This window comes from Emydura macquarii, unplaced genomic scaffold (assembly GCF_026122565.2).
Source record: "Emydura macquarii macquarii isolate MOO-44397 ecotype Brisbane River unplaced genomic scaffold, CSIRO-AGI_Emac_v2 contig_2795, whole genome shotgun sequence".
In the NCBI taxonomy this organism is placed as follows: Eukaryota; Metazoa; Chordata; order Testudines; family Chelidae; genus Emydura; species Emydura macquarii.
In genome coordinates this window covers 1,339-28,567 of record NW_027132932.1, presented here as the reverse complement: position 1 = coordinate 28,567, position 27,229 = coordinate 1,339, and the positions used below count along the sequence as shown (strand labels likewise).

The following is a 27,229-nucleotide window of genomic DNA, read 5'->3' as shown; positions in this document are numbered from 1 at the left end:
ATCAAGCAGGATACCAAAAATGTGGCTCTAATTTCTGCTCTCTCATTCCTCAGGCTCCCTAACTTCAAAGTGATGAAACCAAATGATTAGAAATTCTCTATCCTATCTGAGACTGCACACTTTGGGATAAAGTCTATAGCTAAATACAATTAACAACAGAAAAATCTGCCTTCTTGCAGGGGTGCCACTTCAGATTTTGGTAAATTGGGGCAACTTTAACCATGATTCCAGGGACTACTTAGGCGTCTTAAAACTCTAAGTTTTTTTTGCAAGTAATAAGTTAGAAATGTAGCTGACAGGAGCACTGTACCTAACTCCTGTATAAAGAAAAAAATAAACCCCAGTTAAGCCATATTTCAAGTTTATTTGTAAATTTAGAACAAGCAGGAGACAATACAGCAAAATATTCCCAATCCCATATCTGATTAGGCAGGTAATAATGACAACACTGATTTAGACCACTACAAATGAAAGAATTTTAAAAGGTTTCATGTAGTTGGTAACTACTTATGTGCTTTACTTTATGGATTTCTCTAAGTGTAGACAATGGGGCGGGGAGGGAGGGGAATCAGTTCTTCTATTTGTAATTTATTTCACTTTCAGTACACCAGTAAGTGCTCTAAGGTTTGGGTTGCAAACACTGCACAGGAATCTTGGTCTAAGAACTATTTTCAGTCAGATACATAGATTTTTTTAAAAGGTTTTGGAATTTTTTTTGTAGTCTATGGGCTGGGCTGTCTGTGATGATGATTACCACCTGAATGTGCCTCTGCTGTTGCTATTCTGCTGTGTCTATTGGTGTCACAAGGTCAAGGAGCTTGCTCCCGCCTTTTTAACATGTCAATGTGAAGCTGGGGTCAGATGATGGTGAAATCTGCAACATCTTCTGACTAAGGGCAGAGCCTGCTGAGAGTTTGCTTTGCTTCCAGTTCCACCAGCTGAGCCTGTTTGTTTTTTTTCAAGATTGAAAAGTGCTGCGAGGATCCCAGCCCTGCTATTGGCTCTGCCACACGCTGCATTGCTATTGGCTGAGCAAAGACTAGGCCAGTGAGGGGAGGGGGGACGAGGTGCAAGCAAAGTAATTGCTTTGTTCGGAGTCCTGTCTGGTGAGGGAAGAGGAGAGGGGAACTTGCTCCCAGCTGTTGTTATGAAAAATCAGAATAGGGCAAATGCCATACCCTGCCATACCTAAAGGGCGCCCCTGCCATCTCGTATGTCTTGGCTGCCATCAATGTAGCTAATGGTTCTGACTGATAGTATCTGATTAGGAAAGAAGACAAATTGAATTGGTCTGAAGTGAATGGAGTGGGGAGCACTATAAAGAGTCTGCCCCAACTTAGGGAGCATCAGTATTCCCAATAGGACAACCATAAGGCTGAGGGAGAGTGAGAATATCTTTAGCACATGGCACCAAGCATTCAATCAAATGATGCAGTGGAATGGATTCTACTGACCAACAGCAAACAGAGAGCCCCATGTTTTTTGTGTTCACTTTGTGTGTATGTAAAATTGAATTATGACCTGAAAGCATTCTACATAAAATTGTAAATGACAGTTCTCCTATAAAAGCTCAAAGGCAGAACAGACAAAATGATTAATTTACTGTATTTAAAATTTCATTTTGGGAGGAAGGAAAGGAGGTTTGACTCATGAATTCTGAACACTTGACGCTGGCAACACTGTAACTCTGGCTATGGCTTCTAGGGTAAAAAAAAGTTCCTGCTGGATACAGGAAGTACCAGTGTGAACATGTCTCCTTTCCCCCTCTGCTCACTATAGTCCTCCTTCTGCTGGTTAGAATATGCTCCACTGCATGCGTGTATTTTGGGAGTGGGAGCCGGGTTGACTCCATGTGCACAATATACCCTTTACCATTCACCTCCAGAGCCTTACTACAGCTATGTCCACGAGAGCCACAGAGAAGCAAGGTAAACATAGTCCCCATATTACACTAGAGGTGGAAAGAAATGGCACCTCAAAAGTAATACCAGCTTCTTCCTGGAGAAGCAGCTATACAGACAACTTGGGAGTCAGAGTGAGCTGACAAAGGAGGCACAATGGGAGCCAAGGCTCCCACTGCTATTGTCCAAACAGGTGACTGATAAATACACACACACATAATTTGTATTATTAAAATTTGTGGTGAAAAATAAAATTCAACATAAAAATTACATTTTTGAACTTTTTCCTTAGTTTTACAGTATACTTACCTTTCCATTTTCCACATTTATTTTCTTTTCCCTGAATTTATACTCATTCATCTTCTCAGTACTACCTTAAAAAAGAAAAGAAAAAAGCATGAGTATACTATAACCAGAGGTGGCAGCAATGCCTATGATTAAGCTTTTAATTTTACCATACTTTAAGCATTTGCACTAAAGTTTTCCCTCCTAGTTGTATGCTTCAGGCTGATTTTTTTTTTTTAATTATACTAATGATTCAGCTGTTTTCTAAGATAATTATAGGGAAAAATACATTTTCTCCCCATGTTAAAAAAATCTACACAACTTTGCTAAGATGTATTGATGTCTCCATGCACTGTTGCAAGGTCTTGACTTTTGACAGAAGTCAGATCTGGTGTCAAGGATGTACCTTTTGCCATTCCTTTGAAAAATCCACTCAAATTTGGGCAAGTTATAAGCATCTGAAAAATCACAATTCAGACACAATGCTAACCCACAGAAGTATATTAGAGGCTAGCAGCATTATTCTCCAAAGAGTCCTCCTTCACCAAGAGGCTCCATTTGTGCACACAAATCCTTTGTGTCAACCAGACTGTGCATGCGATATCCCCATAGAGCGCCTGAGCATGCTTCATCCCAGAACTGTCAGGGCTGAGCAGTACTTTACTTACAACGGCTCCTTCTCGCAGCAGGAGTGCCAAACACCAGAATTGAGAGCAAGGAGACTCTCTTTCCTCTGCTCTCAGCACCCACTTATGAGAGCTCAAGACAGATGGATGAACAAGAAAGAACAATCTGCATCAAATGCAAAGAGATGAGAAGCAGGGGCAGGCTGGGAGAAGTTAGAACAGTAGGGAACAGGGAAAGGAGCCTGACTAGTGGTAGACAGGAAGGAGGAGGACAAGGACAGAAACCAACAGAACAAGAGCAGAAGTGGGACAGGGACAAGCCTAAGGGGTGAACAGGGACAGAAGGATATATAACTTCTACAGAACATCTCAGTCTAGAGTCTCAACATTCTTCTGCCATCTAGTAAATAGACGTGAAACCCACTGGCAACATGCACATGCCATTCCCTTCTAGTTGCTGGTCCACATAGAGGATAACCAACTAAGTAGCTGGTAGCAGTAGTAGATTTAGTGATAGAGGCCTCTGATGGGCATCTAACAATCTCAACCCTTTTAATGACTTATGTGGGATCAGTATCATTTCACATGATGGAATTTTTTTTTCTTTTCAATTTGCTGAATTAAATTATTGTTCAAACAAAATTACTGGTGGCATGAATGACGCCCTGTACTCAAACTTGATGAAATTTCTCTCTTTGTAAGTAACACAGTAACTTTGGAACACCACATCTGATAAATCCCAAAATTTCAGGGAATGTTTTAGGCAGAACACTATTGTTGGGTGGAGAGGGGAGGTCAGAAAAATGAAAGGGGAAATGAGGGACACACAGAGTTCCTTGCAACTGCTTAGCTCACTTATCAGTTTTAACCAGCTCAGTAACTAACCTTCCATCTTATCACCACCCACACCCTCCATCTCAGCTCTGCCCATGGTCCAATAGAGTTTTAAATGTTGACACCCTATAAGATTTATCTCCCAGACAGAAAGAAAAGGAATAGCATAGGGAGCCAGAGGAAGAGGTGAATGAAGGTTGTATTCCTTTCTCCCTTTTACCACCTTGCTTCCACCCAAAGTGCCACAGAACTTAAATTAGATTGTCATTTAAGGTGCTCCTATTCTTTGTTTTCTCAGTTTTATATCTGTTTGTTGAACCCAAGATCAAACAATCCCTTTAAATATTTGGGCCGATGGTATCATCTAGGAAGGTAATGAAACATAAAATTAAAAAACATAGCAATACACTTACATATGACATAAACATAGGTGTAGGTACCTAATTTAAATTCATCCAACACCCATGAGAAGGAGTATTGTCTACTCCTGCTTTAGACATTTGTGTTATTTTGAATTCCTCTTTCACACACCCTACCTCATGCCAGAAGTTGTCTGTCTCCCCCTTTTGCCCCCCATTACCTCCTCTCTTCCATACCAGAGGCCTCCATTTTAATCTCCCCCCATGCCAAAGGCTCTGTGTGTCCTTTTTCTTCTCGCTCCAAAATAAATTTCATTCCCCACTGGATTGGAAGGGATGAGCAGATGTAAAGTACACTTGGTCTGTGCAGTGAGCTTGGCATAACGAAAAAATGAAACGTGCAACCCTCTAGTATCACACACATTCACAACAGCTTCCCCCTGCCCTCCCCCAACATGGATCAGCAGCAAGGTCTGAACTTAGCCCCATGGAATCCCAACTCAGACCCCAATGACTTGTGCTACCCTCTCTGTGGACCAGCTGTTTGGGGGAGGGGAAGAGGAGGAGGGAGAGGGGGGCGGAAGGGGGAGGAGACTCGGCACAGTTTCCCATTGAATTACAACACCCTTTGCTAGACAGCTATAGAAAACTGGAGATGAGGAAACCTGGATTCTATTCCTGCTGTAATGGACTATGAGAAGATAACCAAAGCATATCAGAGTGGATTAAGTGGGTAAAATTTAGATCTACCATATGAGAGAACTGGATTCTATTCCCAAATATCAGAATGACCTTATGTAATTTTGTTGTTAACTTATTTGTAAAAACTGGAGTTAATGGGAGGGAGGGGGGAAGAAGCAGCAGCAGCTGCCTTCCAGGGATAGGATCATGGCCTTAATTAGTAATAAGCATGGTGAGAGTAATGGAAATATAAACTACCCTCAGTAGAGACAAGATTTCACATCGTCTCCTGTTTCCCAGCTCAGAGAACTTTCCCACAGGCCAACCGATATTGTACTGAGTGAAGTCCAATGCAGACAACACTCATCACATGTCAATGATCATGTTGACAGTGTTTAATATATCTGCTTTGTGCAGACTTTAAAAAATAGTAACTTGTAAACTCAAGGAAAAACAAAAAATAGGAGTACCTACTTCTAATTAGTGTTGTCCTACTTAATAGATGGAATGTTTGAGGCAAACAAATAAATAAATAAATCAGACCTCCTAGAACTTACATTTTTTGTCAAAAAGCACCCAAAACAATCCTCATCCTATCAAAAAAAAATTGTAAGTGATCATGTTTACACTAATGTATTCCAAATGTATCAAAATGATCTGTAGCAAACCAACATAAAAATTTCAAATACAATGTGAATTTTAATTTCAATGATTTCCCCCCAAATACATACACTTTTACAACATTTCTGAAAAAAATAACCATTTAACACGTGTCAAAATATAAACACTGCCACAACATTAACTATGGTATTGCTACAGCTCCACCATAATATATACAGAGTATGTGTATTTATAAAGTAAATTATATTTATTTATATCTTGTATATCAAACTACTATTTCAATGAAATGACTACCAAGAGATAAGTTCTATAATTTATTTTGAAGCAACAAGATGGCCAAATTCCGAAGTGTTTATTCAGGCAAAACTCTTATTGCAGTAAGTGAGATCTTTCCTTCATTAAGGCCAGACACCAAAAACATGAAGCTACTAAATATTAAATAAATTATAATACATCATTGCATTACAGAATGAAGATCAGTAGACAATATAAATGAGAAAAAATTGGCAAACTATTATTCTGTTGAAAAGTTCCAGAGGGGTAGCCGTGTTAGTCTGTATACAGCAAAAACAACGAGAGTCCTGTAGCACTTTAAAGACTAACAAATTTAATTTCTGCAGGCATAAGCTTTCGTGGGCTACAACCCACTTCGTCAGATTCCAGATGTCTGACAAAGTGGGTTGCAGCCCATGAAAGCTTATGGCTGCAGAAATTAAATTTATTATTCTGTTAAGCACCTCATCTAATGCAATTAAGAAATAATTCATTAAAGTTCTAGATTTTATTTCAAGGGAATATCTAGTTATTCCTATTTACACCTTCCTCCCGAGGCACTGGTTCAGTGGATCTCACCTGTATCTTAATAACCAACTAACTTTTTAATACTGTTTTGTATATCTTTTCCTGCAGTTTAAAAAAAAGTCACTAGATGGCAATATAAACCTATCTTTGCTTTCACAGATTTTAAAGGCTCGAAGGGACATTTGTGATTATCTATGATCATACCAGAGGCCATAGAATTTCACTCAATAAATTCCTTCATCAAACCCCTAATTTCTGGCTGAAATAGAGCATATATTTTAGAAAGACATACAATCTTTCCAACAGGCACTTCCAAGAGATTATCAAAATCACATTCACTTCTACATCTATTACAATAAAATATGGTCTAAGAGTGTCTTCACAGAGGCTTATCTCAGAAGTTGAATTGTGTGCGTCTTAGAGGAAAAACAGCTAAAACAGAAAATTGTGATCCTTCTCCATCTTGAATTTACCTGTTCTTCTTGAGAATTGACTTGTTTTCCTCGTATTATACAAACAGGGTTAAACCTAAAAAAAATTCCCAGAACAGAGCACAAGTAATAAACTTATCTTTAAAACTTGTAGACTAGAAATAATCAAGAGTTTGTTTACTACATTTAAAGTGGTTTCACAAAAATATTTTATTTTCTGTAAGTTTGGTTTTAAAATGTTCAAGTTTTAGGTAAGTAAGACAATACTAATTAGAAGTAGGTACCCTATTTTTTGTTTTTCCTCAAGTTTATAAGTTTCTATTTTTAAATCCCTTTTCTCTTCTCTGCTTTAAAAAAAACATTCCTTAAACTGTCTACATTTGCTATTCTAAAAGTAATTCCTTTAATTTCTCGTTTTAAATATGGAGAGAAGAGCAAGACTACAGAGATCTAGCAGCAAGGCAACATATCATCACAGGAAAATGAACCTACACTAGAACTCAGTCCCTCATTTCCAAGCAAATAGGGGCTTGAGAGCAGAATAGAGGCAGCAAGCTTATCCCTTTGAGAGGAGTGAGTGGGTCTTGTAGGGCAAAACAGATGAAAAAGTGATATAGATATTGTTGCATATTTATTGTTATACTTTTATTTGGTAGGTATGTTTGGGATTGCCAGAATGTAACAGGCCCAGTCAGTATTGCAACATTTAATCAGAGACTATTTCTGTTAACATATTTCAAACTGAGTATCTTTAGATGGTCATCCACTTTGTGTAAACTATATTATATAAATTTGCAACCATATCTACTATTGTAGCTTTTAGAGAATCTTTCTTAATTACGTTTTTATAATTCTGACAGTTTAAGAGAGTATTGAAAGGTATATACAAGTTAGAACAAGCAATCACATGAAAAGCATGACTTCATAAGGCTAAAACAGGATAGTTTAGGTTCTTGTTGAAATGTAATGTTTAAGGCTAAATCACTATAATTCAAGAATTAGAAAGTATATCCTGAATAACAAGTCAACCTTTCAGTTATTGCATGATAAAAAATTTAGCAAATTGCCCAATGGTTTTCATCTAGTTTTTGAAGCATGGGTCAAGAGGTATTACTGTTGACCAAACATGACTGATTCTTTTTCCAAACTCAAGTTTCTCTATTGCTTTAGTTATTCCTGAGGCATTGTGGTTCTTTTCCTCAGATGCCTCTATCACCTTCCCAAGAAGCAAAGAAATGGAAGAGAGTTTGGCTCAAGCATGACATGTTTGAACAGTCTACAAGGCTTACTGCCTCAGTGGACTATGGAACAGAAAACCTAATTAGGCAAGATACTTTTTTTAAAAAAACAGTTAAACACTGGAAATGTGTGGGTCAGAAACCAGATATTTACTGCCAGCTTTTGGCCTGAAATCAGTAATATGTTCTGTCAGTCCACCTCTTGGCAGTATAACATTTAGATGACATTTGTGACGTTTGTTTAGGTATATTTGACGGTCATACAGTTCCCTAATATTTTATATTCCTTTGAGTAAGAACTCTGGTTGGCTTTGAGGACAGTGCCCAACTAATTCCATTTTTACAAAACGTTCCAGACCAACAGCATACAAACAAGAGTACATGTATATACTATATCTAACTGCTTTGTATGTATGTAAGACACGGGAGGTAATTGTTGTGCTCTACTTGACACTGATGAGGCCTCGGCTGGAATGGTGTATCCAATTCCAGGCACCATGCTTCAGGAAAAACATGGACAAATTGGAGAGGGTCCAAAGGAGAGCAACAAAAATGATAAAAAGACAGAAAACTTGACCTATTTTTTTAAAAAAAAACAAAAACAAAAAAAAAAAAAAACCTATGTATGTTTAGTCTTGAGAGAAGAAAGAAGATAGAGGGGGAAACTGATAGTCTTCAAATATGTTAAAGGTTATTATAAAGAGATGGTGAGCAATTTGTTCTCCATGTCCACCGAAGACAAGTAGTAATGGATATCCCTGGCTTACTGCCAGATCTTCTGCATCCGCAGCAGTAGTCAGTGGCAGCTTGCTTTGCCCCAGATAATCTCCTTTGTCAGCTATATTATTAATTTGCTTCATACTGCCTGAAAAGTTATTCAATCTTTCCCCCTTTGATTGAGAAATAAGCAACACAGTGGTGGTCAGCCACGTGGATCCACCACTACAGCACCTCGGTCTCCCCTTTGCTGAGCTCTCCAGCAAACAGACTAAAGCTAAGCACTGTTCCCTATATAAAACTGCATTCACAGGCTCTTCGGAGAGCAAATTATGCCCTGCCTCTTCACATCCAGGGAACAGGGCTCAGAGCCAGAACAGTATGTTTGGACATCTCCTCCCTGAAGAACTGTGACTCCTGACACAGAGAAACCTGATCTGGAGCATTTGAGCATTTTGGGAAGAATGCGTAAGGATGAGGATCCCAGTCAGCATAGGGGGTAAGTCCCTTGACAGACCTGGGCCAGAAGGAAAGAAACATTGAATAGCATTATGTATCTTCCCTCCTTAACCCCCAGAAGTCAAATGGGTCCTAAACTCACCGGGGAAAGAAGCAGGACTCCTACATAGTACCCTTTTTCCCTGACATGAACATGCGGATTCTAATACCCACACAAGTAAGCACCCCACCCTGTAGGCAGTGGGATTGGGACTCTGATGGAAAGGACACAGGAAACATACCCAGAGTGCTCAAGTCACTAGATAAAAAAGCTCCAAGAGGCCCTACCGTGGCCAAACCCATGTTGTAATTCCTACAATGCAGGTAAAAAGAGGGTCAACAAGTCCAAAAAATATATATAAATAAGTAAAAAAAGGAAAGGAAATAAGAAATCCAAGAATTAGTCAACTTCTGATTCAGTTTCAATTTATTCTACTGAGGGAAATAGTACTCAGAATCAGGGCTGGGAGACAGATGAGGGGGGGAAAAACGTGAAGATATCCCTCCCCCATCCCACCTGATAAGTTTGATACAATATGCAGAATGGTTGAATCAGCCATCCAGATCCAACCACAGCAAGTGCCTGAAGATAAGCCTAAGGGGCAAATCCCTGCCATCCAAATCTTTGCCTGAGACAAGAATCCCGCCACATGCTTCAATGAGGTGAGCAGGGATGAATGAGAGAGCATAAACACGGGTGCACTTTGATATAAAATTCAAGAGCCAAAAATTGCCATCACAGAAGTATCAAAGGTTTATTCTGCAGTGGTATCTTTAGTAAATGACACAATAAACCCATCTGATGGGGATTTCTTTCTCAAAGATACACGTGATAGAGAGGTGAAAGCCACCTTCAGAAGGACTTTGAGGCTTCTTCGGATGCCTAAGTCACAGCATCAAAGACCTTAGAGGCTGCAACACTCTGGGCATCCTGCTCTTCCCTTCACAGTGTCAACAGCAAAAGGGCTCAGAAGGACTTCCGAGTCACAGTTCATACTCTACTGTCCTACTCACTAGCAGCAAGGAGGATGCTGCTTACTTAGCTGTCTGAGAGATACCCAATTTCGTACTCCCATCTAAAATAGCCCTTTTTGGTAGAAATAGGTCCATGGCACCATAATCTCTGCAATCACAGGGCCCTCATCTACAATATGTTGTCTTTCTAACCTATTTTGACATCTAGTCATGCAGCAAAGTGAATTAATCTGAACATTTTGTCAAATAATTACCCAATCAGCCCTCCCAAAAAGAGGCATGATATATCTCAAAAGTAAGTTCTCTACATACATTTAAAAACTTAAGATACTAGAATTTGCTAGACTGTTATTTTATTTGCAGATCATCAAAAGTTGTACTATAACAAATGTAGGTTTTTAGTCATGATAGGGGTTACCCTTAAGACTGCTTGCCTCTTCTAGCAGCTAGAATCATATTTTCTTTTACTTTCCTGAGACATGGAATTTGGTTTTTTTAAAAGTTAATACTCATTCAAGTATGAGATACTATAAGCTTGTTAAATCACAAACTAAATTTGCAAACAAACACTGGTACAGTCCTATGATTTCAACATTCAGCAACCATTTCCTGACTAAGCGTTGAAGATAATTCTATGTAAAACCATTGCAACTGTACTTCTACTCCTTAAGATGCAAAAGTAAGAGCTTAGAAAGTTAATTTTCCCTTAAGTCTTTCCATTTTCAAAAATACTTAATATGCAACTCAGTTAAAAAACTAAACAAGTTACTCACTCTGTTCACTTTTTCTGCTATTCTGAACTTCCTTTAAAGGAACAGATTGCATAGCTGACATAATCCTTTGAGCAATATTTGATAGTGGCACTTCACTAAGGTCATGTCCTATGTACTCCTTGCAACTCTCCATTTTTCTCATCAAGCCTGAATACAAGATATCACAAGTGTATTATACAAGAGACATTAAGATCATGAAACAATTAGCATCTACTACACCAGGTTAAAGATAGAATGGATAATGCATATATAATATCTAGTATATCCACCTGCCACCTAGAGACTTTACTATCAAGATTCAAACTGATTTTTTCCCCTATTACCATGTATGCACATTGGTTTCTCAAATGATTTCTTATGAGTATTGGCAATTGCAGATAATTTAAGAGAAATAAGCATTGAAGCATGACAAACAGTTTCATACATGCTGCCAACAGATTTTCAAAGAGGTAGCCATAGCCTTTAAGGGGTGTATTCAGCTACATAAAGTGCCTTTAAGAATCAGTTTGATAAGCAAGAACTCCAAATCAATGTCATGCGTGTCTTTGAAAAATCTCCCACCTGGTTTCCTAATGAAGATCTAAAATTAATGCATGCATGTATTCATTACTTTCTATCCTTACAGTAAAGCACAAACCTCTATAAACAGTGTTAAAATCTTAAGGTTAAAAGCAAAAAAACCTCAGAAGGCTGAAACATCATTACAAGATGGAAAAAAGCTGATCATCACGACACAAAGTTCAGCACTTAAAAAAAAAAAAGATCGCTGAACATAAAGCTGCATTTTCTATACTATAAGTGTTGGTGATGTGTGATCAACTGCAACCAGAAAAAAAAAATACAAGACACTGAACTCTGTTCTTGACAAATAAGTGAATGTTTTTCAATTGTTCTAAAACGTAGGCATCTGTGATATTTAAATCTCCACATATATTACTGGTCTAGAATCTTAGTCTAGAATGTGATTAAATGCAGGTCAATTGAAAGATAACTGAATAAAGCTATCTTTCAATTGACCTGCATTTAATCACATTCTAGACTATCTAAATGCAATGTAAATATACAATGTAATCATGTGGGCCATTGGGGAGCATGAAAAGTTATACACGGAGATTCACATAGTATGTATAATATTTTAAACCATTCATAAGGTTGACCACTAACACTGAAAATATTTACACAGCAGGGCTTACAGTATTTCTAGGGGTCAAGCTCTCAACTGGGATTCAAAGTCCATAGCGATGGTGGATACAACTGGAAGTTCAATAGTGGTTAAATAACTTGTTCCCATACAAAGGTCTTGGCTATTCATCGGCCACTCTTGGCTCCCTTCACATGACATCACTTGTGCATTTCCAAATCAAAGTCTATCACCACACAGACAATATTTTCTTCCACTTTAGAAGAATCACTTGTCTCAGCTCATGAACATAGGCATTGCAAATGCTCCTCCCCTCTGTCCAAGACATGTCCGGATCAAAAATGTAGTGATCACCAAGCATCTTTTCCTTCCTTGGGTAGGAAAAGAACAGTCAAGAGATTCTTTCTCTAAGGAGAGGCTACAGTACTAAGAAATAAGTTTTTTAAATGTAGACTAAACTTCTTCTGTTGTGGGAGGGGTCAGTCTTTTATCTCCGGTGGCAGATCTAGATTAGATCTAGAATTTGGCAGGCAAAAAGGTACAATATATTATAGATCACAGTATATAGAAAAACCATAACTGGTACAAATGTTATGCTTGTCACAACAAATCCCATCCTTCACCTGAAATAGTCTTATGTTTGTGGATTTAAATTACATCCTTAATATTAACTGAATGCTCCTATTCTGTTCTCTTTTTAAAAAGGGTTTAAGAAGACAAGCATTCCATTAACGTGTAATGTTTTTACCTTTGATATGATTTATTAATGTTTATAGTCAAGATGATTAAACATTTTATAGAGTTCAAAAAGACAGCGTGCAGTTACAAACATCAAATATTTTAAAGTACTTAATATCTTTAACAAAGGTTATGCTCTTGTACCTTTAAACATGAGAAATAATTATCAAATAAAATTTTCCAGTTATTTTAAATTATTTATACACTAAAAACAATGTTACCTGCAGTTATAAAAATAGCCAGTCTTAATTTGCTCCCCTTTATCCAATATATATTTATAAACACATCTGTATATGACTTGAAAGCAAGTAGAATTATTGCTCCTGTCAGGACCCAGATCAAATAGACATAGCAGAGAAAGCATCATAATTGTTTGAAATCACATTTAATTCTCTTTAATCTAGAAGAAGTTTCTTACGTTTGTGATATATATTGGATTGCAGTTGATGAGACAAAAATCTTTTTCTTATTAAAAATTTAGTAAGTCTGGCAGTTATTAAAATATTTTGAAATTTAAAACTGTTAATACAAATTCTAGAGTGAGCCAAGAAACAGACCACAGCAGATTAATAATATGCTGAACACAAACATCATTAGTACACCCTGCTACAAAAAGCAAGTTGAAAACTCTTGTTCTTTGGGCTTCAAGATTCTAAGCAAAAGCTTCGAGGAGTAGCATAAATGGGAAAGAAGGGCAATCAATTAATCCAAAGGATTTTGGACAATTTCTAGGAAAAAAAATGCACAGACAGTTGGTCTATATCCAAACATGCTGTTGCTTCTGCATGACTGCACCTTACATTCCCTCAAAGGATTGCAGGACAGAAGTTACTGTAAAAGTTTACTGTTAGGAAAACCATGCGCTTCAGAAGGAAGCATACTATATTCAGCAGCTGTTCCTTGGTTCCAAATCCTAAATCTGCAAATCACATATGAAAAGGATTCCATAGCATCTGAAGGCAAAGGAAAAGCATGTCATGGAAGCACGAGTCCTCATTTTACTCTGCACACTAAGTAGCGGAGGGTAACACATAGTCTAGCAGTATCATAATGAGTGGGTAAACTCAGGTAGATACTTAATGCATTCCATCTGTTGCAAAGGAAACCTTCACAAACTGAAGTATGAACCCAAGAATCTCTGTATGCCAAAAGCTAAAAAGCAGTTTACAGTCTGTTCTTGATAAGTCTGATAATGATATTAGTTTATCAAACATAGTACTTATCCAAAAGTTTGCTTTTCCGTTGAATCCCAAAGAACAGCCTACACTAAATATTTCCACATCTCAACAGTAGAACAAAGATGCATTTTCAGGCACCTAGCATTTAATCCTCTAGACCAATGGTTTGAGCCTTAGACTGTTGCTCCAACTTTTCCACAATATCTTTCAAATAGTCTTCATCTTTGAAAAAATACACATACAATTTTCTTTCCAGCTGATGCAGTGTATTTGTCTCTAAAACCTTTCTTTTGGCCTTTACATCAGCAAGAAGATCCATAATAAGCTGATTTAGTTTATTTAAGTTATTTTCCAGTTGATAAAGTTGCTCAGTTAGTTCCTAACAGAAATAAAAAACAAGAAAGTTTATTACACTTGCATTGTTGATACAATAATTTTGATATATGTAGTTGAATTAATTTAGTTTTTGGAGGCAGGTTTGCACAACACATAGTAAATGCCTAATGAAAAGAAACAAAAGTATGAGGTACAAGGTAATTAATCTCATTTTATTTGTGGAACACATCTGGGCCAGATTGTAATAGCCTTACTCCTGCTGAGTAGTATTTTACTCTACAAGCAATTCCACTGAACTAAGTGAGATTACATGTGGATTCAGTTAGTACTTAATATGAATAAGGGCATCAGAATCTGTCCATCAGTTTGGTTGGATCAAGATGGTAGAATAATGGTTTTACCCACATTAAAAGTAGTTAACAATTCTACAAAGTACTTGCACCTAGACTAAAGTAATACTCTGTAGATTTAAATTTGAACCAGATTATTGGCACCGGGATATTTTTCCATCTTTAATTGATTTAAAATATCTTGAATTATCTTAACCTTTTTAAACACAGATAGGCTATTCATTTGATTTTTATAAGCACTAAATGTAAATGGTTAAGCTGCTCTTATTATTTATTTGTATTATCGTGGAGCCTAGTCATGGGCCAAGACCCCACATTAGGTACTGTACAAACACAGAACAAAAACATTCTTAGAGTTGCTGCCAGGAAAAAATGTTACTATAGATTTTTCAAGTGGTAGTGTAGCACTGTATTTCACATAAATCCACCAAACCATACCATAAAAGTAGGAAAAACATCTTAAGTAGTTTTTCCTATGAGAAATTGATAGATGCAATTTATGATATATTCTGATAAAAACCATGTCATGGCTAATGACAATGACTTCTATATGATAATTACATTTGGAAAGAAACTACTTTTACTTCTTTAATACTAAAGGAAGTATTAATTACTTAAATAGATAACAATTGTTTTTAACTACATGTTCAGACCTTTTTGTCTGTATAACTAATCATTTGTACAATATGGTTACTAATGCAGCAATAACTGTAGTTCTACAATAAGGACTTACCTGGTTACTAAGCAAGATCTGATTTCCTCCACAATACAAAGAATCACAAAGTGTATCTAAATCAGTATCCAGCTTAGACAAAAAGAGAGATTGTTCTTGAGAAGACACTGTTAGCTGATCTTGTACTGAAGTAATGTCTTGCTTTAATTTCTGAGCCACTTGTTCCATGCCTTCATATGTTCTGAACAATTGTTGTTTCTGATTCTCTCCTTCCAAAAGCTGGTATAGCCTTTAGTGACAAAAATTTGAGATGCAACATTCATCTTTTAAATAATTCAGTATGCATTTATGCCATCGGTTGATTAGTTAAGAAAGTTTTTTGCATGCTCATCTCTGGGAAGTCATTCTAATGAAAAAGTACAGTCCTGCCCAACAGTGTCAGGGCTGCATCTTGCTGACTTACGAGTTGCTCCTGGTCACTTCTAGATCACCGTAATTCTTTGGTTTAAGCCTTGCTTAGTAGGAGCCTGAAATATTTCAAGCTGCAGTTAAAGGGACACTATCAACTTGAAATATAGTCAATTTAAAACAATTACTTTAAATAGTAGTTTGAGGACAACACACCTACCAGCATCCCACTGCCAATTTTTGTACTTTAGCAAGCATTTTCCTACATTTTAAAAATGATTCTCCCCCAGAAAAAAACCTACACAAATTGGAAAAAATGACTGTCTATATAAAAGGTAAACAAACAGTGAAACTAGCTACATACAAAGTACTTTCAAATACATAAAAATAAACTGAATGAATAGAAAAAAATGTTTTTCTCTATTCATTTATAGTAATCTGAGGAGTTACTTGTATAATAGATGGTAAAACTGATTCCGACAGGAGTGAATTTTAAGACAACTCTCTAAAGGCAGCAATTTTTAAAGTATCCCTCTCTCTCTCTCTCACACACACACACACACACACACACACACACACACACACACACACACACACACACACACACACACACACACACACACACACACACACACACACACACACACACACACACGAATTTGTAACATACCATGTTCCTTCCTGTAAATGGTGGAAATCTAGATACTCAGCTGCTAACCTATTAAAATATTATCCTTTATTTTTGAGACATGGATGTATCTGAATTTGGTACACTGTTACTGCTCTATGTTGCCATAAATTCTACTATTTTAGCAATACAATAAAAACTGACCATGATTAACAGCATTAAAAGATAAAGGTTTTATCACTTAGTAGTTTATGTATCTATAGAATAAATTATCTTGCATCTTTCTATCATCCCAACCCACTCATACAGCTGTACATATTAATTTGAATTAAAACAAAGCCACTTGTGTACATTAGGGTCTACATTTTCAAATCACAGTGCCTAATCCTAAATCCCAATTTCAACACCAAATAAAATCTGACCTAATTTTCAAGAGTGCTGTGCAACTGTAATTTTCACTCCCTTTAGTGGAAATGGGAGGTACTCAGTATCTCTGTAAATCAGTCTACTTTTGGACCTTGATATAACTGCCATGGATTCATACTAATCTTCTTCAGTAATTTTTCAGCATGGTATTTATGACTAAATAGGATGAGGGAACTGGTCCAAAGGCAATATTTTCGTTGGCTGTCTCATTGAGAGAACAGGAGTCCTTCAGCAAACAGTGATGTATCCTGTATTGTGTTTCATACTTATAGCATTAGGAGGGTGAAAAAAAATTGTATGTAATGTTATTAATGATTGTATCATAATTATTTGCTAATTCAAAACTCATGAGTCAGGCCTGCCAAAATCATAAAATAGACTTATTTGTAAAACTCATGGTTTTAAGCCACAGGTTCTTTTCATGTGCCTTTTGGGTGCACTCTGCTCTTCTTTTCAAACTTTTCTGCACAACCATGAGGACTAATTTTTCTGTTGTTTTTAAATGAAAACCAAGCTCCTTATGTAATACTCTGATTCAAAAAGCTGAGGCTTTAAGTAAAACCCAAATACCATGAGACTCAAGTTAGTAATACTGCATGTGTATGCATAAGGGGGCAGAATTAAAGTTGCACAGGCAACCACAAATCCAACATTTCTTACCTTCCAAGAATTTCACAGTAACCAGTAAAAGTGTTCTTTTAATGTAGTTATTATAGTATGTATTTAATAGGTTTTTATAAAGAAAAAAGGTAAAAAATAAATCTATAAATATACAATTGGAACAAAAGCCCCCAATAGGTCTTATTAGCAGGGTTTGAATCCAGAAACTGCAGTATCGCACCACACTCCTACCACTTGAGCTACAGGACTAGATAGCTATATTAGCTAGAAGCAGAACCCTATTATTCCAATGTGGGGTGGTGGGGCAATGGCTACTGGGGCTGTATGTTGGGTCTGGGAGTAGTTGAGGGTGGGGAGCCAAACCCAGCTCTGTATTCCCTTTAGAGGCAGGGAGGATCCTGCCCCCAGATGGTACCCTAAATGAGTGGGCTTGGGCTGACAAGACCTCACACTTGATACAGGGGGCAGTTCATCCCAGCATAGTTCTACCCCTTTCTGCCCTGTTCTAGCAGGTACTAGGTACTCCCAGTTCAATATGTTCTGCTACCCCAACTGCAGCACAGGTCTGGCCATAGAACATTCACATTCAGTTATTCTGGCATGCTGCTAAAAGTTTTCCTGAGCAACATCAGGGAAAGACAGGAAACAGCAGTTTGAACAGTTAACTATTGCAGTCAAACCTAAACAGAATTTCACAGGACAACTAAAAGCAAGTCTCTAGTCCCAGGGCTTTGTCCCAGGTAGGAATATCAAAGGCCTGCTGTATTTAATTAGAGCTTCTCAAGTTTATAAACACAAGTGTTAGGCAATTTACATTTAGAGGTCTACCAGCTCCCCCATAATATTTCAAATAAATCAAAGTTTAACAGTCAATGTACAACACTTACCTATGAGAGGCATCATCCCTTGAATCAATGGTGTTTCTTGGTACTGCATGTTGAGATATCAATGGTTCAGACAGCATCTCCAGCCTCTGCTCTAGGGCCTTACTGCTCTGTTTCAAATCTTGTATTAGGCTTTCAAGTTGACGATGCATATCCCGATGTTTCCTCAACTCAATTTCATAAGCTAGCTGAAGAAGTTCAAATGATGCTTTCTGTTTTAGCAACTGATTGCATACTTGATCTTGTCTCGATGTATAGTAGTCCTGTCTAGCAATCTGCAAATCAAAGTCTCCTTTCACTACAGGCATGTTCAATAGCTGTGCATTCTCCTTCACCACAGAAGGCAGTGTTTCATTATTTATTTCAGTTAGATGTTTTTTTATTTTTGAAATTTCGCTATTTAAGATAGAAATTCTAGCCTCAAGGTGTTCTTCTTTTTCAAAAGTCTACAAAAGCAAAACAAAGTACTTGTAAGAACATATTTTAGGACTATTAACATTTTAACTCACCTTCCATGCTACCATTTTCCCTAAAGAATTTAGTTTTAACTTCATGTTAAGGATCATGCAATTACCAAGTCAAATGGAAAATAGCTGAGGAGACCCAAGATTAAGGAAAGACCCAAAGAAATAATTCCATAGGACTGTGGAAAGTAATCAGATATTTTATTACAAAAATGAAAAATACATTCAAATATGAAAAATATATGTATTTAATACCTTAATCAGGGATTCCAGCCTAAAACACTAAAATTTATAATTTAGACTACCTCCTGCTGACAATTAACTAGAAAGGTGTATTTTGTTCAGCACACATTAAATTTTGCATAGTGAAAATCCTTCATGTACAAACTTGCTGACTAACATGCTCAGTTGATGGAAGCTATTTTACAATGGGTTCACAAGACTGCTGATATCAGAAATTATGTCTTTTTCATAAAGACTTAGATTCATCTCAGTCCGTCTTCTATAAACGGAAATACTGTACATGAATTAATGTGATGGCTACAAGTCACTTCTATCTGAGATTGACCAGGCAAATGGTGAGCGAAGATTTCTTTTCAGCTAAGTTTTTTTATGTTATGGCTTTCTCACCATTTAAACTTGCCCCCAACCTATTTGTTTGTTTCATCTACCTGTTGTGTCCTGTAGAAATGTGGCATGTAGATTCTGAGCTCTCTAAACAAGAACTATCTTATCTGTCTGCACAGCATCTAGCACAATGCCCCCCAATCCTATTATAAAACAAAATAATGATAATTTGATCTCAAGAGATGCAATGTCTAAGCTTTTGCAAATACACCTGAGGCACCAAAAATATTTTGGAAGTTGAGAAATTCTTCTGCAACCACCATTAGCCTCACAGTTGGTTGAATGAGGACTGGATCCTCTGGTTTCCCACTGACACTAGATGGAACATTCAGGATAATTTCTTTATATTTGCATCCAACTATTTTAAGTATGCTGTTTTGAGTAAACACAAGAAGGACTTTGATCAAAACAATAGCACACATTTTAAACTAAATTTCCAAAATTAAGTGGAGGAGAGACTACAAAAAAAAGAGCTTACAGTCTGATCACACTACAGTTAAGTGGAAATTTGGCTTGATCTAATAATTACAAAAAACTGGAACAAGCAAAACCAGAATAAAAAATAAATTCAAAGACATTATGAAACTTTTCCATTATTGAACTAACACGACTGATTCCAAATACAGAAGTTATAGGGTTTTGAACCTGAAACCAGAATAGTCTGCAACATTATCCTATATCATAAACCTGTATAAAAATGGAAGATCCAGATTTCTATCCTAAATCTGTCACAATTTGTTGAATCACAGTGGTAGAAAATTATGGAAGTAAAATCAGAGGACAGAACAGTTGAGTTCAGAATTTTGTCAATTAATACCTGCACAGACATCCAGGCAGCATACTCTGAAGCATATTTTAACATTTTCAGATTGGTCTTATCAAGATTTCATAATAAACTAGGTGATGAAGTTAAAACATTAGCATATCAGTCTCTACAGGTAGATATTATAAAAATAGTAGATGTTTCTCAGCTCAGTGTGTTTGTATTTTACTTACAGAATTGGCAGCTTTTCATCTTGGACAATGTGAACCTTTTTATGTCTGAGAAGTAAATATGATTTTAAATGTGTGTTAAAACACCCTCCTTTAATACCTAAGTTTTTCAAGACTGAAAATCAGAGTCACCTGAGGTAATCCCTGATGATATCATTCAACACCACTCATTTGTTGTTGTACTGCCGAAGAAAGAAGGGGCCCAAGAGTAGGAATTGGCAGATATGTTCTTATCCAAGAAGTGATAGTTCTTAATAAATATGTTTTGCAGTCTGGTTTATCATAACCACAGTCCTACTCATCAACCATTATGCAATATACAAACAAGTCTTATGGTATCAGATACAGGTTTTCAAGTTCCAGAGGGGTAGCCGTGTTAGTCTGTATACATCAAAAACAACGAGAGTTCTGTAGCACTTTAAAGACTAACACATTTAATTTCAGCAGGCATAACTGCATCTGAGGAAGTGGGCTGAAGCTCACGAAACCTTATGCCTGCTGAAATGAAATTTGTTAGGTTTTAAAGGTGTACAATGAGAAGTCATCACCACACTTTCATATGGTGACTCCAAAACAGTGGGAGTAAGTTTAATTTTGGAGATTTTTTGAGCTATCAGCCTTATTATAGGTAGTACTTCCTAGCCCATCCTTTCCTCTTGGTTTGGCATGTAGTATTTCCTATTAGTAGTGTGACATGGCCTCCAATCCTGCCATCTGATTTCCTCAGGCCAACCCATCTCCTTTGCACACACTCTCCCCCCCACACACATTAATTCCCCATGCCAAACCTCCCAAACAAAATGTTCCCTTTAGCCAGCCAGACTTTCAGACACCTCTGGCCCTCATTCTCCCCACCACCTTCCTAGCTGCCAGACTTCTTTCCCCTAAAGAATGATGGCTCCCCTGTGAAAAATGAAGGAACATCCTAGAACCACCATTCAAAAAAATTAAATGAACAAAGAAAACCTTGAATGGTCTGGTCAATACAAAAGAGAAAAACTTGATCATTTTATTCAAACTGAACCCTATTTGCGATTGTCCAGATTCAAAATAGTAATTTGTTACTTCAAAAATTCTTGACCCAAAAGGTAGATGGGCTATGGCAGATATTAAAAAATTATGCTAAACAAGAAAAAGAGCAGGAAACTTTACACTAATTTAATTTTTGCCCAATATGCAATGAAACATTTTAAGTTCAGCCTCAGCCTCTCCTACCTATATTAATATATTACATAGACTACTGTAGGCTCTCCATTATTTCATATAGTATAGATTAATCAAATGAAATCAACAGGACATAATCAAAGCACAAAAATTATTTTAAAATATTTCTAGAATTATTACATTTATAGAAAACTAGGAGACATGGTGCTAACACCACCATATGATATTTAAGAAATTATGTTTCTCTACATGCACCAAAATCTGGTGCTATTTTATTGTAAGTATTAAATTTTGGTATTACACCCACTAAAGGAATACAATTCAAGAGTAATTATCTATTATTCTTTTGTTAAAACCAGAACAACATATCTGTTTTTGTTTAGATGTCCACTAAAATACATAATTCTCTTTAATAGCTTACCTTGTTCTTTAAAGACTGAAGATTATTCTCTGCCCATTGTACAGTTGAGTTTATGCTTAGATCTTTAGCTTTCAGTTGAATCAACTGATGTTGAGCACAAATATATGCCATCTGCAGCCTAGCCATCTCAAGTCTCTCCTTACAGACTTCATTACTCTCATCAGAAATTAATGGTTTGCTTATATCTACAAGTTGGAAATTTTCTTCATTTGAACTTTCAACCAATTCAGAGATACCTTGAAAAAACTGTTTTTTTGTATATGAAGTAAGTGCTGCAGTGCTTTGCTCTTCCTGACACAAATACTTATCCAAGGCAAGTTGGGATAAAAATACTGAATGAAGACCTACGCCTTGTTCTGAGTCTGAAAACGTGAAGAAACAGGTCAACTTCTTAACTGCTTCAGTGAGAGATTGAAGTTCATTATTTATCTTAGTATTTATAGCAGTGAAAATTCCTTGTACCTCTTTCAGAATTTTAGCTGCTTCTTCTGCTTTATCATTTAACCTCAGTGACATATGGCTGTTTGTTGAGGCCATCATTTGAAGCTTATTACGACGATGAATTTTTAGGCTTTTAACTTTCTGAAGCGCCTGAAACTCTTCCTCTAGCTTCTGAAGTTCTCCTTCTTCCAAGCTACTGGATTTTGAATCCAAGGTCTTGCAGGTTTTAAGAACTTCATCCAAAGCCTTTTCTTCTAAAATGGGCTTGCCAGATTTAAGAAGAGCATCGAAAGCTTGCAGTTCTTTTTCACCTAACACATGATGCACATTCACATTTCCACAAAACCACTCCAAAAATGATTTATCTTCCACAGTCTCAAATAACCAGTCAAAGTCTTCTCCATTAAGCTGAGCAGCTTTTGGATAGCCAACTTTCTTTAGAGTTTCCACAAATCGATTTCCACAGTTCATGATTACAAACAACAGTTTTACTATCAATATAAAGATCTACCAGCAGCCTTAAAAATATCCAAGGACAAGTAAAAACTGGAGTCTGTTTGCTAGCCCAATGGTAAAATAAAAAAAAAAAGCTGTTTAAAATACATATTAAGTGACTTTAATAAGAAAGGCATTGCACAGAAAAAGGAAGTGTCAAATCACAAATAAGGAAAACCATGCTAATAGAATTTGCATAGTGTATATCAATTCCCTCAAATTTACAAAACTGTATTAGCCATCCTTGAATTAGAAAAATTGCTTTCTAAATATACCCATTCAACAAAAATATATTCGGTTGCTTCCCAACTTTGATACCTAGTGAAGTCCCAATCCTGTAAACACTTATACACTTAGGGTATATGTACACACTGACAGCGGCAAAGTCACCACCATCAGATCAATCTTGCTGGATCGATTGAGTGATCAGTGAAGACACACTCAATCGATCCGGAAGTTGATGCACTAAAACCACCCCCTTAAATGGTGTAGTGCTGCGTTGATGGGAATGCATTTACCGACAGCACAGCGCACTGAAGACACCGCCCACAACGGAAGACGTTGATGGGAGTTACACAAGCTACTCTATGTAGCTTGCGTAACTCCCGTCGACTGCCGCTGAATTTTCAGGTAAGTGTAGATCTGGCCTTATTTAACTTCACTACTGAGAGTAGTCCCACTGATTTTAGTGGGTCTACTCATGTTCGTAAAGCTAAGCAAGTGGATAAGTATTTGCAAGATTAGAGCCTGAGAAAGTAATGCACTTTTATACAAAACTGCTTGATTTAAATTAAAAGCTTTCCCTACAATCCAAACCTATATTTAGATACCATAGAATCACAGCAACATTTTAGAACATGGTATTTAAGAACAGATATCAGATAAAGTATAAAATTTACCAAAATTTTATAATGTGATAAAATACAAAAAAGTCATTAGTTACCTTTCTCTTCAAAGTATGACTTTTAAAATTTTTCTTTCAGCCCCTGGAAATGTGTCCTCTAAAATCTTTTTATTTTTCTCTTTATACTCCAATTTACATCAATACTGTTTGGGGACAGGGAAAAAGTACTTCAATAAAGGCACTTTGAATTATTAAAAATAATAAGAGCTCCCAAATGTGTGCATGTTTTGGTTTGGTTTGTTTTTTTTTTTTTTGGGGGGGGGGGGGAGGAGGGAGGTGCACACAGTTAAAGATTATAAAATGAAACCTATGTGAAATATGAATTAACTGTATCCAGTGTATATACTCTGGTGTGCCAGGCTCTATTACAGTACAACAAAGTCACCAATTATTTTTGTTTGTGTGTTTTAAATTAAAGAAGGAGGCTTGCATAATCAGCAGCAACTAAGGTGCACTCCATGATGGGAAACACTGCTCATTTCTCTGGTTCCCAAAAGCCACACCTCTGGTGCATCGGTGCTGACTGCAGGCACCCATATCTTAAAGAAGGCAAAACACGGATTTGTACCCTTCTGCTTGCTTAGGGCATGTAAAGCTTAAAATGGTTTTTTGTTGTTTTAGTTTTTTATGTTTATTACCTTAAAAGCATCAAGAATGTCATGGTTGGGTCTTCACTACTGTTGCTGGACTATTATTGTGGTCCCCAGAGGCATACACTGATTTTCCTGGGAGCTTTCCCTGCCCTTACTTGGAGTGGGGGAAGGGTGTTGAACACAGAAATCTTTTCTTCCATGCTTTAGTCAATTAGGTATTAAAAAAGCAAACAAGGAAGATAAGAAGTGATAGTTACTAATTGTGACATGATCATCCTACCTCTCCCGCCCTCCACAGAGCCTTCCAGATACACCTGAATTTCTAATGTAAGCAAGGGAAACACATTAAACCCTCGGGATTATAAAATCCTTCAGGCCTCTGTGACACACCTTAAAACACAAGTGGCACAAACCCCCTCAATACTGAAGGCCCCTTTCGCTCAGTCAAGCAACCCACACCCACCCCCGACAACAGCCCCAGCGGGCATCACCACAGGCAACTGAGCCCACAGCAGGCCTCGCAGCGAAGTTCGCGGGGGAGGACGTGAAGCATAATCGCTCCAGGCCAGAGAACAAAAGGGCCGAGCCCTAGAGTACGACCCCGCCCCACGGCCGCGAGCGACGCGGCTGCTATCGGGCGCTCCCCCTCCATGGCAGGCGGCAAGGGAGGGACTCGCGGGCGGCCACCAGCCAGCTATTGCTCGGCTAACCGCCAACCCTCGCGCCACGCGAGGACGAAAGTCACCGCCGACCCGGGCCCGCCGCGGACTCCAGTCCACCCATTCCTCTGCCAGGTACTCGCTCACCACACAGTTCTCCGGGTCGGAGACAGGTCAGCACAAAATGGCGCCGAGACCCGCCTCGTCGTTCCGGCGGGAAAGCCCAGGCTAACGGCCGCGCTGAGACGAGGGAAGGCGCAGGCTGGGAGCGCGGACGGAAGCCGGCGCGACCAGCGATTCAAAAGTCCCGCCTAGCGCGCGCTGGGTCTCGCGCTGGAAACTCTGCCTGGGCTTGGCCTGGCCCGAGAGAGAGAGACTGCGGGGTGCCTGGGTGGGGCCAGAGAGGGACTCGGAGCGCGGCCCTAGCCCCCGCCCCGCCTTGAAGTCGCGCAGGCTAAGGCCGGCGCTGGGCGGAGTTCAGCTCTAGTTTGTGAGCGAGACGAGGAAGACTACAGTACCCAGCATGCAACGCTCGCCCGTCAGAGTGGCCTGCACAGACTACAGTACCCAGCATGCCACGCTCCTCCGTTGGCCGGCTATTGCACGGAGAGAGAGAGAGAGAGACTCGAGTCTGCATTCTATTTTCCCAGCGTGGCTTAAAGTAGTCGAGGGACTCGTCTCGCGGACTCCGCGGAGGTAGTGGCTGGGCTGGGGCAGCTCAAGTCACTTAGGGCTCACCTCACCTCACCTCCCTAGGAGCCAGCGCGAGAGGCCTTGGGGTGACACCAGTGGGGACAAAGGAACCTATGGGAATCATTTCTAGATACCACATTAAAACGTTAGAAGTTTGCTACAAAGGGAGAGATGCTGCCGGGGTAATTTACAGCCCCTGTGGTGCCTGGTGAGAGCTTAGGCTCATATCCCAAAAGCTCTTTTAGGAACCTAACTCCCACCGAAACAAAATGTACCATTGGGGCCTTAGTTCTGGGAACACCAGAGGTGAGAGTAGAGCAGCAACCTGGACTGTAAGCAATGCATGGCTGTGTTAAAGGATGATTTAAAACAGGTGACTTCTTCTAACCCTCTCCTCGAATATATATCCACTGTAATTGTTCTAGATTGGTCATGTTTACCATGGTGTTTGTGGGAGAAAGCTGATACCCCAACTTGACCCATTTCCAACCACATTGTATTTTCAGAATGTCCAGCAGCTGAGGGAGAGAGAGAGGAAAGTTTCCCCACCCCGCTGCAGAGGGTGACACCATTGAAATTATGGTTCTGTCGATTTTTATGAATCAACCGACACCTCTCTTACCATTCTATCACTAACTTGTACATAGAATGAGATTTTTCTACATTAAGCTCCCAGACTACTAGGATACACCAATTGCAAAACAACTGTGTATTTTTATTTCCATTTCAAGTCTCAAATTCTTAGCTGAAGTTTATAAAGAAAAATGGTCATTTGTTACTGCCTTTTAAAAAAGAGTAAAAATGGGTAGCAGATATAAAGATGTGTGTTGTTTTCACTTAACTTGTAGCAGGAAAGTAGGCAGGCAAGAGAATGGGGAAAGTCCGAGGTAGCTGTTCTGCATTAGAAAGAGAAAGTAGGTTTATTGTAATAGAGTACTTTGTTCAGTGTTAGATGAGAGCAATTTCTCTGATTGCTTACCTTTGTCTCATGAAAAAGTACACGCATTGGAAGGCTTTGGCTTTTCATTGCTTTGGAATTTTTACTATGCAAAAAGTGTTAATCCCAGAAATGAAATGAAAGCATTAAAAATTTTGCACTTATTTGTAACCATTTAACAACTTATTTTTTGCATTTATCCTGACAATCCTTTTCAAACAGAAGTGCTTTCACTCTTGCTCACAGCCACATCTGCTTGTAACTGAAGGAAAACAGTAGTAGTTAAGGAATCTCTGAAGCAGATCCCTGCAGTATCAGCCATTATCAGGTAATATGGTGTACAGAATACGTCATTATTTTAAGTGGATTCATTTTTATTATAAACATAGAACTTCTAAGAGGTCTCTAACAATTCTATAATGGATACATTTACTATAAAACAGTTTGGCAACCAAACCACAAGCACAATCTACAGGAACAATAGATTCAATGCTGAGACCATGGTTATGCTAAAAGATCACATTGCTTATTATTTTCCTTGAGCCTTGATGGATACAAATTTTCATATACAAAATATATGTGCCCATATTTTATAGTGGGTTTGCTGATTTCCAACCTGAAACTTGAGGGCAGTTGGATTTTTAAAAAAACATTTTTTCATGTATCAGGTACTTAATTAGTACCATTTAGAATGGTACCAAAAACTGAGAAAGCC

General features: G+C 38.0%; 2 protein-coding genes and 1 long non-coding RNA gene across 5 annotated transcripts in view; 1 reads left to right on the top strand and 2 right to left on the bottom strand.

Moving 5' to 3' along the window:
* The window catches only part of POLN (DNA polymerase nu), a 187,022-nt gene extending 183,279 nt beyond the window's left edge, over positions 1-3,743 (bottom strand). The window contains exons 1-2 of the mRNA XM_067567696.1: positions 3,698-3,743; positions 2,211-2,275 (exon numbers count right to left, since the gene is read on the bottom strand). Coding sequence (XP_067423797.1) covers positions 2,211-2,275; positions 3,698-3,743 — 111 coding nt within the window. The remainder of the gene's footprint in view (positions 1-2,210; positions 2,276-3,697) is intronic.
* An 8,866-nt stretch (positions 3,744-12,609) lies between these two features.
* HAUS3 (HAUS augmin like complex subunit 3) lies at positions 12,610-25,350 on the bottom strand. Of its 3 annotated transcripts, XM_067567645.1 has the most exons (7): positions 25,032-25,350; positions 24,271-24,426; positions 23,672-23,775; positions 21,793-22,793; positions 18,127-18,569; positions 15,217-15,445; positions 12,610-14,176 (listed from the first exon to the last, which is right to left on the bottom strand). In XM_067567645.1, exons 4-7 carry the CDS (start codon positions 22,702-22,704, stop codon positions 13,943-13,945), a joined length of 1,818 nt encoding a protein of 605 aa, XP_067423746.1. In that variant the 5' UTR covers positions 22,705-22,793; positions 23,672-23,775; positions 24,271-24,426; positions 25,032-25,350; the 3' UTR covers positions 12,610-13,942. The 3 variants fall into 3 exon arrangements, with proteins under 3 accessions (XP_067423746.1, XP_067423748.1, XP_067423747.1); XM_067567647.1 differs by lacking the exon at positions 24,271-24,426; XM_067567646.1 differs by lacking the exon at positions 25,032-25,350 and having other exon boundaries at positions 24,271-24,552.
* Positions 25,351-25,446: 96 nt separating this feature from the next.
* LOC137166079 (uncharacterized) lies at positions 25,447-26,520 on the top strand. The gene is made up of 2 exons (XR_010923552.1): positions 25,447-25,580; positions 26,084-26,520. It is a non-coding gene; the product is annotated as an uncharacterized lncRNA (long non-coding RNA).
* Positions 26,521-27,229: the final 709 nt, after the last annotated feature.